We start from the raw sequence: 20,827 nt of genomic DNA, 5'->3' as shown, positions 1-20,827 counted from the left end.
TGTTCTTGTCTAGGATTCAGGTACTGGCAACAAGATGTTTTCAAGTAGCACGGGCTATGGTGAGCCCCATAGGGGACTTACCTGGCACAGGAGCGGGGCTGTAACTCTGAGGTCATCAAGACTGTAAGTTGATGACCATAATAAGTCTTGACTGAAGACATGTGACTTGATCAAGACTGACTGAGCCTGGCTGAGTGAGATGAGTCAGGTGTACTGAATAAGTGTCAATAATGGGAAGGAATTTGATAATTATTGATTTTCTTCCTGTTGATAATTTTAACACTTCGAGTGAAAATTTTCAGCTACACCAATTACATAATTATTTTTAAATAAAAAATATATGATTTTGTTGTATTATAGATTTAAATATGACATTTAAAATAGTAATAAATAAAATATACTTGTTATATAAAGGATTTATTACGTTAAATAAAAAAAATCATCTTTAGTAATCGGCGATATTTTTACTAAAGTTATTAATTCAAATTAAAGGGTCACTCGGGTTTGTTCTCGACTCACAACCTTGAATTCCGGGTTCGCATCCCCGGGCGGACAGAAATGGTTGGGCGCATTTCCTATCACCTCATGTCCTAGCAGTACTGCCCTGTCCACCTAGCAGTACTGCCCGGTCCACCTAGCAGTACTGCCCGGTCCACCTAGCAGTACTGCCCGGTCCACCTAGCAGTACTGTCCACCTAGCAGTACTGCCCTGTCCACCTAGCAGTACTGCCCGGTCCACCTAGCAGTACTGCCCGGTCCACCTAGCAGTACTGCCCGGTCCACCTAGCAGTACTGCCCGGTCCACCTAGCAGTACTGCCCGGTCCACCTAGCGGTACTGCCCGCTCCACCTAGCGGTACTGCCCGCTCCACCTAGCGGTACTGCCCGCTCCACCTAGCGGTACTGCCCGCTCCACCTAGCGGTACTGCCCGCTCCACCTAGCGGTACTGCCCGCTCCACCTAGCGGTACTGCCCGCTCCACCTAGCGGTACTGCCCGCTCCACCTAGCGGTACTGCCCGCTCCACCTAGCGGTACTGCCCGCTCCACCTAGCGGTACTGCCCGCTCCACCTAGCGGTACTGCCCGCTCCACCTAGCGGTACTGCCCTCTCCACCTAGCGGTACTGCCCGCTCCACCTAGCGGTACTGCCCGCTCCACCTAGCGATACTGCCCGCTCCACCTAGCGATACTGCCCGCTCCACCTAGCGGTACTGCCCGCTCCACCTAGCGGTACTGCCCGCTCCACCTAGCGGTACTGCCCGCTCCACCTAGCGGTACTGCCCGCTCCACCTAGCGGTACTGCCCGCTCCACCTAGCGGTACTGCCCGCTCCACCTAGCAGTACTGCCCTCTCCACCTAGCGGTACTGCCCGCTCCACCTAGCGGTACTGCCCGCTCCACCTAGCGGTACTGCCCGCTCCACCTAGCGGTACTGCCCGCTCCACCTAGCGGTACTGCCCGCTCCACCTAGCGGTACTGCCCTCTCCACCTAGCGGTACTGCCCGCTCCACCTAGCGGTACTGCCCGCTCCACCTAGCGGTACTGCCCGCTCCACCTAGCGGTACTGCCCGCTCCACCTAGCGGTACTGCCCGCTCCACCTAGCGGTACTGCCCGCTCCACCTAGCGGTACTGCCCGCTCCACCTAGCGGTATTGCCCGCTCCACCTAGCGGTACTGCCCGCTCCACCTAGCGGTACTGCCCGCTCCACCTAGCGGTACTGCCCTCTCCACCTAGCGGTACTGCCCTCTCCACCTAGCAGTACTGCCCGCTCCACCTAGCAGTACTGCCCTCTCCACCTAGCAGTACTGCCCGCTCCACCTAGCGGTACTGCCCGCTCCACCTAGCGGTACTGCCCTCTCCACCTAGCAGTACTGCCCTCTCCACCTAGCAGTACTGCCCTCTCCACCTAGCAGTACTGCCCTCTCCACCTAGCAGTACTGCCCTCTCCACCTAGCAGTACTGCCCTCTCCACCTAGCGGTACTGCCCTCTCCACCTAACAGTACTGCCCTCTCCACCTAGCAGTACTGCCCTCTCCACCTAGCAGTACTGCTCTCTCCACCTAGCAGTAAGTACGTACCTAGGAGTCAGTCGGTTTGCTGTGGGGTTGCATCCTGGCCGAGAACAGTAGTTCGACCTTAGGGGGTGGAGTGCCAACCTCGACATAACCCTAATGTGTATGAATACACTCTGGCTGCCTGTCCCCTGACGCAATTTATTACTATAAATATTTTTTATTTTACTAAAGTTATGCCATTCTTGTTAATATTTACGTTTTCTTTTACTCGCAGCTGTAGAGAGCTGTTACTAGGAGAAACTCAAGTAACACTTTTATTTAATGTAAATGTAAAAATGTAATTGTTTAAAAGCCACGCCGTTTCCATATGGTTGAAAATAGCTGTAATGAGTAACTTTTAGTTTATATAGAATTTCAACGTTTGCCTCCTTGTTAAATGAGGTGAAAATAAGCGAGTTCCAACTGCCTTAAAATATTAATATTCTGAAATGAATTCATCTATTTTGTACGAGTCATAGTACTCATATTGGCAAGAATCGTATATGGAGCTAAATGAATCAGGCAACTGGTGCGGCCGAACTACAGGGAAAACAGCAAAATCAAACGAGTGTAGACATAGTCTCCGTGGTGTAGTGGTAAGACACTCGCCTGGCGTTCCGCGAGCGCTATGTCATGGGTTCGTATCCTGGCCGGGGAGGATTTACTGGGCGCAATTCCTTAACTGTAGCCTCTGTTTAACGCAACAGTAAAATGTGTACTTGGTTGTAACAACGATTCTTCGCGGCGGGGATCGTATTCCAGGGACCTGCCCGAAACGCTACGCGTACTAGTGGCTGTACAAGAATGTAACAACTCTTGTATATATCTCAAAAAAAAAAAAAAAAAAACTGGAAACTCAGTATACCTTGGCCCCATCTCAGATGCTTGGCCTCAGAGGTAGGAGCGCCTTGGGTTTACTTGAAGAATTGGGTTCCAAGCTCATTGGCACCACCATAGACCCAACTGCCATCATTTGTCCGGTCGTGATGGTCGAGTGGTTAAGGTGTCCTGTATACCAGTTGCAGAGTGTTCCTGGGAGTATGGGTTCGAGTCACTTCGGGGGTGTGAGTTTTCAGTTGCATATATGCCTGGGGACCATTCAGGCTTGTTCGCAAATATATATATATATATATATATATATATATATATATATATATATATATATATATATATATATATATATATATATATGTATATATATAAATGTCGAGTTACTATCTTCCCCAGGATGCAGCCCCTCCCAGGTATATCGTTACTGCTGGATGAACAGAGGCATAAGGTGAAAGGAAGCAAGCTTATTGTCCCTCCAGGAATCAAACCTGTCACTTAAAGAGTCACCTAAGACACATGTCAGTATGTATGACACACTCGTCATGCCTAATGCTGTCACAATAGCATGATGTATCTGAGAAATTACTAAGGTTATGCTTTGGGATCGAACCAGCTAAAAAGCCATCTCAACCATTCTTCGTGACTTTATTGAACAATTTTAAAACTTGTTCTGCTACATGGGTTGAGCAGCAGCCACTCGCCTGCTTCTTGCAGGGTCGGCGTTCGATCCCCCGACGATCCATGTGCGGTTATATCTATCTGTTAACGCGAGGACAAAATTAAACATACTTAATTTGGATTCCAAGAATATAATTCAAGAACTTTACCTAAGTATAGTCGAGTATTACATGGGACAAGATGGAGAGTTCAGAGTATACACAACATAAAATTGAATAGCATTAACACCCCAGTTTTTGGTCTGTTGAGGGTTGAGTACTGGAGGGGTGGGGGGGGGGTATTGAGGAGAGGGGGGCGTCCTAAACCTTCCTTCATAGGTAGATTATTTCTCACCCTTTACCCACACCTGTAGCTTCATTCTTACTTCTTACCCACACCTGCAGCTTCATTCTCACTCTTTACCCACATCTGTAGCTTCATTCTCATCCTTTACTCACACCTGTAGCTTCACACACTCCTTACCCACACCTGTAGCTTCATTCTCACCCCTTACCCACACCTGTAGCTTCATTCTTACTTCTTACCCACACCTGTAGCTTCATTCTCACCCTTTACCCACACCTGTAGCTTCATTCTCACCCTTTACCCACACCTGTAGCTTCATTCTCACCCTTTACCCACACCTGAAGCTTCATTCTTACCCTTTACCCACACCTGTAGCTTCATTCTTACCCTTTACCCACACCTGTAGCTTCATTCTCACCCTTTACCCACACCTGTAGCTTCATTCTTACTTCTTACCCACACCTGTAGCTTCATTTTCACCCTTTACCCACACCTGTAGCTTCATTCTCACCCTTTACCCACACCTGTAGCTTCATTCTCACTCTTTACCCACACCTGTAGCTTCATTCTCACTCTTTACCCACACCTGTAGCTTCATTCTCACTCTTTACCCACACCTGTAGCTTCATTCTCACCTCTTACACCTGTAGCTTCATTCTCACTCTTTACTCACACCTGTAGCTTCATTCTCACTCTTTACCCACACTTGTAGCTTCATTCTCCCCTTTATCCATACCTGTAGCTTCACTCTCACCCTTTACCCACACCTGTAGCTTCACTCACTCCTTACCCACACCTGTAGCTTCATTCTCACCTCTTACTCACACCTGTAGCTTCGTTCTCACCCTTTACCCACACCTGTAACCTCATTCTCACTTCTTACCCATACCTGTAGCTTCACTCTCATTCCTTACCCACACCTGTAGCTTCACTCTCACTCCTTACCCACACCTGTAGCTTCACTCTCACTCCTTACCCACACCTGTAGCTAAACTCTCAATCCTTACCCAAACCTGTAGCTTCACTCGCATCCCCCCTCCCCACACCTGCAGCTTCACTCGCCTCCCCCCTCCCCACGCCCGCACCACCCCACCCTTTCCCTCGGATCCCAACTTTTACACATGAATCACCACACAACTGTCAATGGAGCCTTAAAATGAGATCTTTGTGAAAAAGAGGAAAAAATACAATACAATTGTTTTATTCGGCCGGACCGCTGACAATACTGGGATTGTAGTTAATATGCAGCGTGTGTGTGTATATAGATTTATATATAAATCACCAGGCAGGACCTGTCAATCACTGCTACGTCTCCTTCTAAAGCCACATCAGGTAGAAGGTTGTCAATCATCCGGTACCTCTGAGAAGTTGAATTTCATAGAAGCAGTTCAACAATCAAGAAACAAGGTTCTTAGCTGAAGTATGTTGCTTAGCTTGCATGTGTCTGGCCTGTTGCAATGCCCATGTTTAGCATGCTGCAAAACCCATGTTATACATGTTCAAAAGCTAGCATGAACAAAACCCATGTTCACTCTTATGTCTTGTATATAGTCTAGCAAGTGTCCCGAATGCCGTGTTCGACCCCCAGGCTAAATACTTTGACGTGCAATTTGATCCTCAATGATGGCTTCGTTTCTTGCAGGTCAGCGTTCGATCCCAGTTGGTCCTTCACTCCGTCCTATGCCAACTCCATATCCTTATATCCCACTGCCTTATCCTCATATCCTTGAGGATATGAGGGTGGCTAAACAGATGTGAGGAGCGTGAAGACAATCTCCGAGGTGATTGGGTTGATTGTAACGGTGACGTTGCTAGTGAAGGATCACTGGCAACAGTGCCACCGTGGTATGACGGTGCCAGTGAAAACGAGAGCAGTGCCACTGGCTGTAAGCCACAGTCCCTACTGTGGGCAGAAAGTTTAGATGCGTCTACGCTAAATAACAAGTTTTACATTGATTATTGCTCAAGTGAGGAAAGTAGAGAACTCAGAGAACTGTCGCAGGGCGCTGTGAACACGTTGAACGCCGCGTTGAACGCCGCGTTGAACGCCACCTTCCTATGTTCTTTCTGGCACCGAGTTGGTCAAATCGTTCTCAAGATCGGAAAAAAGCTCCATTTCTGATTGTCAAAAACTGTGTGAATCAGGTTTGGGTGTATTTGCTTAGGTTATGACGTGTTAGGTTGGGTTGCGACAGGTAGGGTTTGGGTAAGGTTAGGTAGGGTTTGGGTAAGGTGAGGTAGGGTTTAAAATCAGATAATTAACCCATGTTGTGGATGAGGTGATCTGTTTCCTGAACTATTGCGACAGGATTACGACTCTTTTTGGACTTAGTTTCACCTCAAAGCCGCTAGGTGGCTCCTTGTCGCTATCTCAGATGCACTTTTGGTTCTATCAAAATAAATATTAAAATGCATAGCCCTAAATTTACTGTAAAGTATGAATAATAATAAAAAATGAATGAATTATTATTATTATTATTTGCTTTTGTTTTACACATAAATTTTCCCAAGATGTAAAAATATTTAATGTGTCCGATTTTGAAGGTATATATATATATATATATATATATATATATATATATATATATATATATATATATATATATATATATATATATATATATATATATATATAATATATATATAATATATATATATATAATATATATATATATATATATAATATATATTGGTTTTGTTTTTATTAGTTGCAATTTACTAAAGAAACTCCATCGTTAACAATGAGACAAACAGGAGCTGACAAAGCTCGGCGGCCAGCATCAGGATAGGAGTGAGCGTGAAAAGCATATATATATATATATATATATATATATATATATATATATATATATATATATATATATATATATATATATATTATAAAACACCTGGAATCCCTGTTTTTCTTGTATGTAAACTGCTGTAGTGACGATAGCTTTCAGTCAGGTGTATGTTCAACGGAGCTGTTGTTGTTGGCAGCGTTGCAAAGACGCGCCTCGATGCACATCATGGCTAGGCGGTGTAAGGGTGAGAGAGAGGCTTACTTTTTCATATTTGTTTTTTTTTTAGGTTAATTGAAATGACCATATGTCAAATTCGGTTAGGCCTAATGATCTCCCATAGATCACTGGCTGTGAAAGCTCAGTAAACCAATGGGTGATAACTTGAAAAAATTTGTCTTAAAAATATGAACAATATACAGACTTATTGGTTGGATTGGTTTCAAAGTTCAACAAAGAGAGGTTGGGTAGTCAGTGAGGTGTAGGTGGGTGAATTAGGCTCCTAACCCACCTACAAGCCAGTAGCAGGTGTAGATGGGTGAACGAGGCTCCTAACCCACCTACAAGCCAGTAGCAGGTGTAGATGGGTGAACGAGGCTCCTAACCCACCTACAAGCCAGTAGCAGGTGTAGATGGGTGAACGAGGCTCCTAACCCACCTGCAAGCCACAAGCAGGTGTAGGTGGGTGAAAGAGACCCCCAACCCACCTACAACCCACGCCCAACACCCCCACTAACCTATGACAACCACCACCTTACTCACGGCAGAATACATGAAATACTTCATATGGCGTCATAAGTTTAGACCAACTCCTGAGAGGTATAGAATATGCTGTTGTGGGCTAGAGTTGAGGTCCTGGGTCAGCTGGCTGCCTCCAGCACTCCCCAAGCACCTCGTCTCTCCAACAATGTAGTCTTAAATACAACAATAAATTGAACCACGAAATATGATTGAAATTGAAAGAAGCATGCACTGACTCTGCTGACATGGACTCAACCTTAATGGGAAGGAAGATTTCTTCAGCATTGTATACCACACTCAATATTATCTATACAATGATAGGTAAGACCTTTATATATATATATATATATATATATATATATATATATATATATATATATATATATATATATATATATATATATATAATATAATATATATATATAATATAATATATATATATATATATATATATATATATATATATATATATATATATATATATATATATATATATATATATATATATATATATATATAATAATCTCATAAATTTGACAACTTTGACATTTATATTCTATAACAATATTCATTTAGTAATTTGCAATAAAAATAAAAATGGTACTATCAAGATATAATGAATTAATTTTTAACATTTACAAGAAAAGACAAACCACAAAATTCTCAACACTTTAAGCCCTTCACTAAAACGTATTTAATTATTTTTTTTATATAAAATTAAATGGGCAGTGATGATGGGTAATAAAGCACTTGTACACATTAGTAGTCCAGTTGAACGAGTAACTATAAGTATCAGACAAATTTCTTTATTTTCTGAAAGTAACTATTTGTATTTAGGGAGTAAAGAAGAATTTTTGTTGCTAATGTGAGCCATTAAGTGGTAATGGTGGTTGTGGGTTGTGTGGGTTGTTCACTCTGTTGCACTCTTGCATTGTGTACCGTAGCAGGCACAGATAGTCAATTGTCTATCGAAGAGAGATAAGTTTCTATAACACACACACACACACAGGCGTAGATAAGCCTAGACATTTTGAGTTCACAAAAGCGTGGATTATATATATATTTTTTCCACAAAAGCGTGGAAACAGACATCGAAATGTGAAATATTATAGTGACTTCTCGTCCAGTTACGGATTGATTATATCAAGGATTTTTATTTGACTAAACTGCTTACTCGATAACATGGCATTAAATGGAAGCCATTTTTTTCCAATTTTGGCGTCTGTCAGACGGAATGGATATGTCAACATCCGTATCTGGAAGGCGATGTCCGAGCATGTGGACGAAGTCTTGGATAAACTCTTAGAAGAGGGTTGAAGTCCCTAAGTTTGGGTTCGACGTCCACACTTCCACCTATAGCCGAGACATAAACAAAACACAATCTAACGTTCGAAAACAAGAGCTATCCGTGGTACACAGGCAGAGTAGGGAGTTCACAGGAAGAGTTCCCTGCAGCATCGAGCAACGGAGAGGGAACAGATGCGTTGGCGAGGTGCGTCATGGTACGTCAAGGCCCCCGACCTTGACGTACCTTGACGCATACACATCACCGCTTCTACACTTCGCCGCCGACGCCACCACCACCACCAGCGTCGCTACTCCATTACCGAGCGCCAACTGCTGCAAGAGAGACCTTCCTTGAACCGAGATTCCCACCGTACCAAAGCCACACATATGGCTTGAGACTTCAATTTGGAGACCTCGTTGGTCCTAGCATCAATTGGCTACTGAGAGACAACTATTGACGTTACCTATAATAGAGACGTTCAAGAATTAAATTATATAAGAAATGCTTTGTCCATACTTAAGTTACACGAACCCTGGATGAAAAGTTACAACCATTCTCAAATTATTTCACAACGAAGCCAGTTATGAAGACGTAGTAGAGAATATACATCTTTTATTAATACATTCTGATATAGCAGTTTTATTACCCATTAAGCACAATAAATTCCTATCTCAATAACAACATAGAAAAGTTAGTATTTTTCAGTATCGCTAATATCTTGTCAATCTTCTTATTTTAATAGCAAGACAAAAAAAATCTTAAGATATATTTTGAAGACTCGACGTATAGTACCCACTCTCAGACTGTAGTGATAACAGCAAAACTTTAAAAAAAAGAGGAGTTTTCAGGCGATAAAGATGAGGAAAGCTTATACATCTTAGGAAGCAGTCACAGGGGAGGTAATCATCATGAATATATCTACTTATCAACTCTAGATACTCGCACTATACACGGTCTCATGAGAACAAAAGAATGACAAATAAAGTTACAAAAGTCACACTCTAAACAGCAAAAGAGGCGTAGGAGCCATCTTCCGGCCAAACAAAAGGGAGGAACCTCGCCCCACACACACACACACACACACACACACACACACACGAGAGGAGAACACTTGCCAACATATAACCTGCGCGAAGAACACGTAGTCCAAGAACTAGAATAACAGACAAGGACGTCCTACACCAGTCAATAACCACTGATATATAGGCCCCAACGTAGCCAGGATTTATCAAACATTTACGTGTCTGTTTATGAAACCTCTACATCTTTTCTTAATCATGAGGGGCATTGTTTGCATTTAAAAGACAATTTGAGCTCCGAAGCACTACGAGGTTGTTTATAATAATAATAACCTTGGGTTGTGAATTATTGGAGCTCCAAAACTGTGTGTTGAATGTAAACAAAGCTGGCATTGATTAATGAATGATGTATTGGTTTCGTAAATGCTAGATTAATACTTGGCCCAGGATTGGTATGTCCCTCGATGCTCCTCTAGCCCAGACGACACGCCTTCCTGTCCCGAAGACGAGAGCAAGGCAGACACCAAGCAAAATTGTTGTAAGAAGTCCATAAATCAATTAATCTAATCTTTTGGCAAGTTCATTGGTATGGCTATTTTTTTCCAGAATATCCAGAGTTTGTAAATTGTTATTATTTATAATTCTTAATTTATGTTGATTTCATCATTCCTTCCGCATTACCCTTGGATATTTTGTTTGTTTTTAGATTGTCATATTTGTTAGTGTCTGGTGGCGGTTACTGGCGTCTGCTAGTGTGTGTTGGCGTCTGCTAATGTGTGTTGGCGTCTGCTGGCGTTTTCTTGACTGTTGTGGTATCAGCAGCTTCGCCGTAGCCTCCAAATAAACTCTTCAGTCTTGCTCTTTGCGCTCCCAGTTGGCTGCTGTTGTAGCGACAGGTAGATGGTTGAGGAGGCGTGGCGGGGCGTGGTGATGGCGTGGTTGGGTGGGGGTGCAGGTGGTAGTAGTGGGGGGCGAGGTGGGGGTGCAGGTGGTAATAGGACAGCTTTAAGATCATCAGTGGTCACTCGCCCTCTGTTTGTGTCCACGGAAGGTGGCCTGGATTTTGGTAGCCGCCTTGTTCAGTTCAGGGTCGGAGAGGTCAATATCGAGGTCCTCGGCCTCCTGTGGAGAGATGAAAGTTAAGTGCCTTGTTTCAATTTGTAACGCCTAAAAAATAGCATTATCCATAATAAAATAATGTAAAATCCATACAACGAGAAATAGTATAAAATATATTAGTATATCATAAAATGTCAGTACATTTTACGTTTTCTTTAAGTATATTTTTTGTTAGAAAAAACGAAATGTTTGTGTGGGGTACTTTACGAAATGTTCATTATAATTAACAAATTACGAAGTGTTTTACTATATATTCGTTAAGATTATATAAAATAGTTAAAGCAAATTTACAAATATGAACAATGCCAGATAATACAAATTATATGTAAATTTTGCACAATGAACTCTCAATAATTGTGAGTCCTGGACTCACAATCGAGAATTTCCCTGGTTCTATCCCCCTGAGCATGACATAGAGGGTTGGGCACGTTTTCTAACATCTGATGCCTCTGATCACCTAGGAAATAGTCATCTGTTGTGAAGATCAATAATTAACCTGGGTTGAAAGGGGGGGACCTCGATAAGACTAGGGGTACAACCGGTTCTCTTTATTCGCTGCTACGTCAAAAATTCAACCTCCTAAGTTAACCAGAAGCGTACCCAAGCAACCCACTTAACCTATCGTGTCCGATTCATAGAAAACGTCGATATTTGTGAGCTGCGACTGTTCATAGGAGGCTGGAACGATCTTTAAATAGCAAACGAACCCCAATCACCCTGGAGCGTCCCTTGAGGGTGATATAGGGAGGGTGTTTGACATATAGGAAGGGTGTTTGACCTTGACATATAGGGAGGGTGTTTGGCCTTGACATATAGGGAAGGTGTTTGGCCTTGACATATAGGGAAGGTGTTTGGCCTTGACATATAGGGAGAGTGTTTGGCCTTGACATATAGGGAAGGTGTTTGGCCTTGACATATAGGGAGAGTGTTTGGCCTTGACATATAGGGAAGGTGTTTGGCCTTGACATATAGGGAGAGTGTTTGGCCTTGACATATAGGGAAGGTGTTTGGCCTTGACATATAGGGAGAGTGTTTGGCCTTGACATAAAGGGAGGGTGTTTGGCCTTGACATATAGGGAGAATGTTTGGCCTTGACATATAGGGAGGGTGTTTGGCCTTGACATAAAGGGAGGGTGTTTGGCCTTGACATATAGGGAGAATGTTTGGCCTTGACATATAGGGAGGGTGTTTGGCCTTGACATAAAGGGAGGGTGTTTGGCCTTGACATATAGGGAGAATGTTTGGCCTTGACATAAAGGGAGGGTGTTTGGCCTTGACATATAGGGAGAATGTTTGGCCTTGACATATAGGGAGGGTGTTTGGCCTTGACATAAAGGGAGGGTGTTTGGCCTTGACATATAGGGAAGGTGTTTGGCCTTGACATATAGGGAGAGTGTTTGGCCTTGACATAAAGGGAGGGTGTTTGGCCTTGACATATAGGGAGGGTGTTTGGCCTTGATATACTAAGGTGTTTGAAGTGGCTTAGAGAATGTGATAGGCTGGTCTCTAAGATTCGTGAAATCTTGTGAATTTTCAAAATAGATTTTTTGATAATAAACATTATATTAACAATAACAATAATGACACATTTACTGTGTTCAGTGGTGGTTGGATCCTTGTCCCCCGGGGTCTTAATTGACCCCCCCCCAGGTCTTAATTGACCCCCCCCCGAGGTCTTAATTGACCCCCCGGGGTCTTAATTGACCCCGGGGGTCTTAATTGACCCCCCGGGGTCTTAATTGACCCCCCCGAGGTCTTAATTGACCCCCGGGGTCTTAATTGACCCCCCGGGGTCTTAATTGACCCCCCGGGGTCTTAATTGACCCCCGGGGTCTTAATTGACCCCCCATGGTCTTAATTGACCCCCGGGGTCTTAATTGACCCCACGGGGTCTTAATTGACCCCCGGGGTTTTAATTGACCCCCGGGGTCTTAATTGACCCCCCGGGGTCTTAATTAACCCCCGGGGTCTTAATTGACCCCGGGGGTCTTAATTGACCCCCCGGGGTCTTAATTGACCCCCGGGGTCTTAATTGACCCCCCGGGGTCTTAATTGACCCCCCGGGGTCTTAATTGACCCCCCATGGTCTTAATTGACCCCCCGGGGTCTTAATTGACCCCCCGGGGTCTTAATTGACCCCACGGGGTCTTAATTGACCCCCGGGGTTTTAATTGACCCCCGGGGTCTTAATTGACCCCCCGGGGTCTTAATTGACCCCCCGGGGTCTTAATTGACCCCCCGGGGTCTTAATTGACCCCCCCGGGGTCTTAATTGACCCCCCGGGGTCTTAATTGACCCCCCGGGGTCTTAATTGACCCCCCCCCCCGAGGTCTTAATTGACCCCCCCGAGGTCTTAATTGACCCCCAGGGTCTTAATTGACCCCCGGGGTCGTAATTGACCCCGGGGTCTTAATTGACCCCCGGGGTCTTCATTGACCCCCGGGGTCTTAATTGACCCCCGGGGTCTTAATTGACCCCCGGGGTCTTAATTGACCCCCGGGGTCTTAATTAACCCCCCGAGGTCTTAATTGACCCCCCGAGGTCTTAATTGACCCCCCGAGGTCTTAATTGACCCCCGGGGTCGTAATTGACTGCCGGGGTTTTACTCTTGCACGTCCATATCCCCCCCCCCCCTTTCCCCCTCAGGGACAACTGTTGGGATCCCTTAATTCTGAAACATTTTGTGGTTGAGGAGCCTCCCCCAGGGAAAACCACCACAGGTGCCTCCAAAAGTGATGACACCGTTCTGGAATGGCGCCATTTTTGGTGCCTTTGGTGCTCTTCCAACATGGCCAACATAGTGTTACCTCAACATGGCCCGCCGCCTCCACCATAGCCTGCTTTATTAACACATTTAATGGTTGTTTTTATTCTGTAAGTTATGCATTATTTATCAGTTTTATTATAAATCAATTTATTTGTAGAATATTTATTTCTTGTATCTAATGTTACTTATTTTATTGCACATAAACGATGTCAAAATATCTCTTCCCCCCCCCCACCCACCACCATATTGACTCATCAGTTACGCATTGATCCTCTTCCTCCATAGACTCATCGGAAGTCCGAGTGCCTCCCATTCCTCCTATTTACTCATCAAAAGCCTGAGTACCTTTCTACTCCCCTTGGACTCGAAAGAAACCTGTTTACTTCCTACTCCCTCGCGGACTTTTAAGAAACCCATGTACCTTTCTCTTCCCCCCCTATGGACTCACCATGAGTCTGAGTATCTCCCCCATTCACCTGCATGGACTCGCGGAAGCAATTCTGGTGAGTGCTTCCGGAATGACTTAAGTGGATGGAAGAGAAGGCCCTTTGTAGCAGGTGAGAGATTTACCAGAAGAGAGTAGAGCTATCGAGGCGCTGGGCAGAATTATTAAAGCGGAGGTGATTGATGATTGAATATTTTGTAATAGAGGGAGAAGGGGGGGGCGCAGTGGGAAAAGGAAAGGAAACTATAGGGGGAAATCGCCAAGCCAATACGATTATATAGCACTGGGAAGGGGTCAAGATAAGGATTTGGAATGGGACGGGGGGAAGGAATGGTGGCCAACCACTTGGACGGTCGGGAACTGAACACCGACCTGCATGAAGCGAGACCGTCGCTCTACCGTCCAGCCCAAGTGGTTGGGGACGCAGTGGGAGATTGAAGGATCCACCGTCATGTCATTTTGCAATTCTCCTCCAAATATGACAACAATTATGGCATTGGACAAATCCACAAGGGTTGTGACGAGGGTTCGAACCTACGTCTGAGAGGATCCCAGAACCCTTATGTGTGTAATCATGGCATTTCTTGGTTGAACGTACGTAAATGAACTATTGTACCTCCTCTCAAAATAGTTCGCGTTTTCAACCACTAGAAAACTCCAAATACCATGCCAAAAATGGAATTGTAACTATAACCTAACTTCCCCTAGGCCTAAAAAATGACTATTTCCACATTATTTCATAATATTTTGTGAAAAAGCCACGGACATTATACATTATAGTCAAGCCTGGCCCCGGGTCTGGCTTGGGGGGAGTAGAACTACTCTCAGAACACCATCCAGGTACAATCCAGGTACTCCAATATGGCCAGGTACTCCAATATGGCCAGGTACTCCAATATGGCCAGGTACTCCAATATGGCCAGGTACTCCAATATGGCCAGGTACTCCAATATGGCCAGGTACTCCAATATGGCCAGGTACTCCAATATGGCCAGGTACTCCAATATGGCCAGGTACTCCAATATGGCCAGGTACTCCGATATGGCCAGGTACTCCAATATGGCCAGGTACTCCGATATGGCCGGTCGCTTTTACATCAAAATTATATATTTATATTTTGTTTACACTCGTGAAAGGTAGGGCGCACTTCACGTGAATGTTCACGTGACTTAAGCGCATGACTACCCTCACGTCACGTGAATGTTCACGTGACTTAAGCGCATGACTACTCTCACGTCACGTGAATGTTCACGTGACTTAAGCGCATGACTACCCTCACGTCACGTGAATGTTCACGTGACTTAAGCGCATGACTACTCTCACTTCACGTGAATGTTCACGTGACTTAAGCGCATGACTACCCTCAAGTCAGCATGCTTCAATGTCTGAGTCAGGAACCCACTGTGTCACAGAGCAGTGCCAGGCACTTGCTATGTACACACTAGTACTGACTAGTACGCTCGGTGAGGCACAGCCGACCGCTTCTGGCTCGCGGTCATTGAGAACTCTTACATTATATTTGAAGGAAATGGTAAAACTTTTGGTGTTCCGGATTTTTTGCGTTCGTCCTCGCGGTATGGCGAATCTGCACTGGGTATATAGCCAACATGGCTATATACCATGGCTATATAACATGGGTATAGATCCAGGAATCCAAGGAATAGGTTTTTCAATTGTCGCTTGTCGTAAGTTTGTCGATTAAGAGTCTGTTAGAGTTTGTGGTGTAAACCGTTTAAAGTTTCTTTTGTGAGGCATTCGGTGTACAGGACCTCTCTCTGTAGGACTAGTTAATCACCATTGTTTTTAGAGGAGCTGAAGACGATTAAAGACGAGTAACTGCAACTGTCAAAGAGTTGCAGGAAGAGACCAATTGCTAAGTTACTAACACCGTAACGATAGTGAGACGTGTCACGGAGGGAGAGCGAAGCCCTTTGTGTGTGAGAAGCAATAAGCAAGTTCTCGCGACCATTTTCTCAGACTCTGTTACCAAAGCATAAGGGGGGAACCATTGTATTTTTGTTTTAAGAGTCGCCCGAAACAGCCTGTCGTTATCGCCTTTCTGGTAGGCGCGTCCTCGGGGGCCGCCTTCGTCTCACCTGCTTTTATTTCAACAATTCAGGATTCTAATTTTGCAGACCAACTTTTCAGTCTGAAAGAACTCAGAAGAGCTGCAAAGATAACTAAAAACACAGCTCCAGGTGAGAACAAAATCCCTTACAACATGCTGGCCAAGCAAGGAGAAAAGGGTTATCTTGAGGTTATCTTGAGATGATTTCGGGCCTTTTTTAGTGTCCCCGCGGCCCGGTCCTCGACCAGGCCTCCACCCCCAGGAAGCAGCCCGTGACAGCTGACTAACACCCAGGTACCTAATTTACTGCTAGGTAACAGGGGCATAGGGTGAAAGAAACTCTGCCCATTGTTTCTCGCCGGCGCCTGGGATCAAACCCAGGACCACAGGATCACAAGTCCCGCGTGCTGTCCGTTCGGCCGACCGGCTCTCCCGACCGACCGACCGGGTGAAGAAGCCTTATTGAATCTCAACAGTTTATGGGTGACAACAACTCGACCACTCTCTTGGAATATTGCAATTGTAGTTCCCATTCCAAAACCCAAAGACCCAGGAAATCCAAGATCTCATTAACAAGCTGTCTGACCAAAACTTGCGGAAAGAATGGCTCCAAGTCGAATTGAATGAAATGCCAAACCACTGCACCAAAATATGTTTGCTTACAGAAAAGGTGTTGGAACCACATAATGCCTTACCTCCCTCCTGGATCAAATCAATGACAAAACAGGAAACCTTATTTTTCTGGACCTTGAAAAAGCCTTCGAGCTTGCCAATGCTCCAGCTACACTGTGCTACCTGGTAGATAAGGAAATCAAAGGACACGCTCTTGCCTTTGCCAAAGGAAGTCTGCTCGACAAAGAAGTCAGTCAAGTTTATAGGAAAAATATCCTCCTCAAAGAGGCTGGAAAATGGGACTCCACAAGGAGGAATACTGAGCCCCCTTTACAACTCTCATGGAACAATTTATGAATCTCAAGTTACCAAAAGTCAAACTGCTTAACTATGCAGACGACGTTTTGCCCATTATCAATGGCAAAGGCGCCAGGAACCATGCACAAAAATGCTTAAACATCAGCAGGGAAGCGGAACGCATAGCAGTGAAAATAAACAACAATAAAACCAAAGCTAGGCTATTAAAATGAGAACCCAAGACATTAGACTCGCAATACAAGGACAAGAAATTGAGTGGGTTACCTCTTTTCAATACCTTGGAGTCATAATAGACAGCCAGACGAAATTCACTCACAAAATTGAATATCTTCGGCAACGTTGCAAAGCCAGAAACTCAATTTTACGCTCCCTGACAAGTCTTAGAGATGGTGCAACTCTGCCAGTACTCAAAATGTACTGTGTTCAAGCCGTTAGGTCACTCATTGATTATGCTGCTCCTGCTCTCACATCTTAGTGATAACCAATGAGGAAAACTGGAAGTGTCACAAAATGATGCCCTCAGGACAATGCTGGGAGCACTTATATGGACGCGTCGAGAAAATCTAAGAATAGAAACCATCTTACCAGCCTCAGAAAACAGGATCAAACAAAGAATAGCTATCATAACAGCAAAACTTGTTGGAATCATCACCAGACTTTCAATCAAAGAAAGCATACACAGATCGCTTCACAGAAACTTCACAGAAATATAGAACAAGTACATGGACGGATAATCTAGTCAAGATTCTAGAGAAAGTGGACTGACCATTAGAAACAAAGGAGAAGATGGCCCATATCAACACTTTCGGAAGCCTCTTCCAAAGTAAGAATCGAGTCTAAAGATAATCATTGAAAAATTACCAGTTAGAAAATCGGCTTGTGACGCAGAGCAGTCATAGAACAACAAATGGAAACCATCTCAAGACCGACAACCACTCACATCTTCACAGATGGATCAGTTGATCAAGAACGAAGTTCTGCTGGGGCAGCAGTTTACACTAACAACCATGAAGCTTACTGGAGCATGAATAGTGGGTGCTCAACATTGCAAACAGAATTATATGCCCTGAAAGAGGCAATAAATTATGCAATTGAGAATAATTTACAAGATGTCATCATTCATACCGACTCTAAATATTCGCTACAGGCATTGTTATCCAGCCAGCACAGAGATAATATACAATTCAAAACTGAAATCCTAGATATAGGGAAAGAAGCACTCAATTAAGGGTTAATCACCCTAAATTGGATACCAAGTCACATTGGCATAGATGGTAATGAAAAGGCAGACTCGCTAGCAAAAATTGCCACTGCTTTAATTGTTGTACAGGTAAAAATTACCTCCAAGTTTCTCAGATTAAGGAGCAAATCAAGAAGGAAATACTACCAACTATCAAAAGTCGCCACAGAGCCAAAGTAGCGGATGGAAGATTCACTGCGATGTTGTACGAACATGCCACTGGGTACTACTCTTTCAAGCTTGGCAAAAACCTATCCAGAGACATTGTAGTAGCCATACACAGACTCAGACTTGGTTACAAGTGCTGCTGGGAGGTAATAAACCCAATAGTTAAAGGGTGTCATATCTGTGGAACAGAAACAGAGGCGTCACTGTTGCACTACTTACTGGAATGTGAAGGAACTGATTTCTGCGCATCAAACTCAACATTAATCCAACGACAGCAGCTGCATTAGATGCAAAATCCACAGCGACTACAATGGTTAAAAGGCAGCTGAAGAATGGAACACACTAGTGAACATTGTCCATCTATATCCGCTACCAAGATAACGGTATTAAAACAATAAATTAAATCAGTGCGAAAAGAAGGAACCTATACCTCCATTTAAAACTTTGACCCAGATATCACAGTAACAAGGTTATCGTGAATAACCGAACTCAATTACGGGCTCACTATAGCCCGTGCTACATGGACATTTTGTTCAGATTAGCTGACTCTAAAACAGCAACAATAATCTAACTTTGATTTGCAGCCGTGTTGCAAGATTGCAACTCCCACTATGAACCGACCAGGTCTCATTTAATTTGATTACTTCTATATAGCGATCACAGAGACGTGCACATATAATACCTTCCTCAAAGGCTTTCCCCAGAATTAAATCTTAGACTGACTGTGGCAGTGATTTCTTAGTGTTTTAAAGGAAATCAGAATTTTGGCAGACAGGGCGGGCAATCAGGGGAGAGAGGGTGGGCGTGTGGCCCAAGCAGGTTATCTGGCTCAACTGGTTACTTGTATTGATTGCTCCCGTCACCTCATCACCTAAAAAGCCAATGTGACCATGGATGGGGGAAGCACACACTAGTGGTGGATAGGGTCACCTTCCCTAGGCACCTGATGGACCTACAGCCTCCTAAATGCAGTCGTGGAAGATACAATAAAAGCGTAAACAGATAAAAGAAAACGAAAACCCATCAGAGTTTTCCGGTTAAATCTGAGTGCGTCCCAATGCGTGGGATTAAATTCAGTTATTTCCATTCCGTGTCATGTATTTCGGCATAAATATCTATATATATACAAACGTCTGAAAGCAGGAAAAAGAATTATCCATTGTCAAAGAGTATAAAATAAATAAAATGTAAATTAGGTTAAACAAAAAAGTTAAAAAAGGAGAGAATACGTGTGGGGCACAAAAGGGCATCTATTTTGGTTACCCCTTCATCTCGAGGTTGCGGGAGATGAAGGTGCAGCGAGTGGGAGGAACAAGAGAAAATTGGGAACGAGGGAGACTCGTCTATTGTATAGAGTACCTTGAAGTGTCAGAGAAAGCAATGGGGTCATGATTTGAATGTTAAATAAAGAATAGAGACAGATCATAGTGGACATGGAATAGAGGAGGATTGTGGTGAACACGGAATTTGATGAAAGAAGACTAAAGAGAGAAAGGATAAACGGAGTGACAGATTAAATAGATTTCATTATTTAAAAAATTATTTGTTTATTATTTAATTGAAGCTAGAGTTGTTGGAGTACAGGGGGAAGATAGCTTAGAGACAGTTTAAAGATTAAAAATAATGCGGAAGAAGTTAAATGCCACAACTTTGACAAAAATGCCTTGAAAAAGAAGAACCCCAAATAAGGTCAGAATTTAAGAACATAGAAATCAAGGAAGCTGCAGAAGGCCTATTGACCCATATGAGGCAGTTTTTTATAGTCACCCAAACTCGTTTATATACATGTCCAGCAATGTCATTATATATATATATATATATAATATAATGCAGAATACTCCCGTTGAAAAGCAGAAGTGCAACAGGTACTCTGAGAGAGAACTCTATCAACATCAGAGGCCCGAGACTGTTCAACACGCTTCCGCTACACATAAGGGGCATAAATGGCCGACCCCTCACAGTGTTCAAGAGAGAACTGGATAAGCACCTCCAAAGGATACCTGATTAACCAGGCTGTGACTCATACGTTAGGCTGCGAGCAACAACGTTCAACAGCCTGGTTGACCAGTCCAGCAACGAGGAGACCTGGTCGTACTAGATTCTAGATCTAGTACGGGTCCAAACGTACTAGATTCTGCAGATACAAATAGTATATGTAATATATATATATATATATATATATATATATATATATATATAATATTTAATTTTCGAAAGTTCAATTCTCTTGTTCTGTCGCTGAAAATAGCGTTGAAAAAATAAATAAACTTTATTTCTAGGGTTTAAAAATCTGGGAGGCATCCCATCCCCCCATCCGGCAGAGTGCTCTTATAGAGCCTCTCTCCGGGCTCTAGCGTCCGGTGACAGAGCCCGGGCTCCACGGGACTCTGGAGGACAATGGAAGCGGCGGAGGAA

The 20,827-nt window shown here is 43.9% G+C and overlaps 1 protein-coding gene and 1 long non-coding RNA gene across 2 annotated transcripts in view; both read right to left on the bottom strand.

The window, feature by feature from the left end:
- Positions 1 to 3,677: 3,677 nt before the first annotated feature.
- On the bottom strand, positions 3,678 to 7,757 carry LOC123755307 (uncharacterized). The gene is made up of 2 exons (XR_006772494.2): positions 4,615 to 7,757; positions 3,678 to 4,583 (listed from the first exon to the last, which is right to left on the bottom strand). It is a non-coding gene; the product is annotated as an uncharacterized lncRNA (long non-coding RNA).
- Positions 7,758 to 7,966: 209 nt separating this feature from the next.
- The window catches only part of igl (igloo), a 48,880-nt gene continuing 36,019 nt past the window's right edge, over positions 7,967 to 20,827 (bottom strand). Inside the window, exon 3 of the mRNA XM_045738273.2 lies at positions 7,967 to 10,797. Within this exon, the coding sequence (XP_045594229.2) occupies positions 10,690 to 10,797 (108 nt within the window). The 3' untranslated portion in view covers positions 7,967 to 10,689. The remainder of the gene's footprint in view (positions 10,798 to 20,827) is intronic.

The sequence above is a fragment of the Procambarus clarkii genome, chromosome 20 (assembly GCF_040958095.1).
Source record: "Procambarus clarkii isolate CNS0578487 chromosome 20, FALCON_Pclarkii_2.0, whole genome shotgun sequence".
Classification (NCBI taxonomy): Eukaryota; Metazoa; Arthropoda; class Malacostraca; order Decapoda; family Cambaridae; genus Procambarus; species Procambarus clarkii.
The sequence above is the reverse complement of the archived record's forward strand: the minus strand, read 5'-3'. Positions and strand labels throughout refer to the sequence as shown.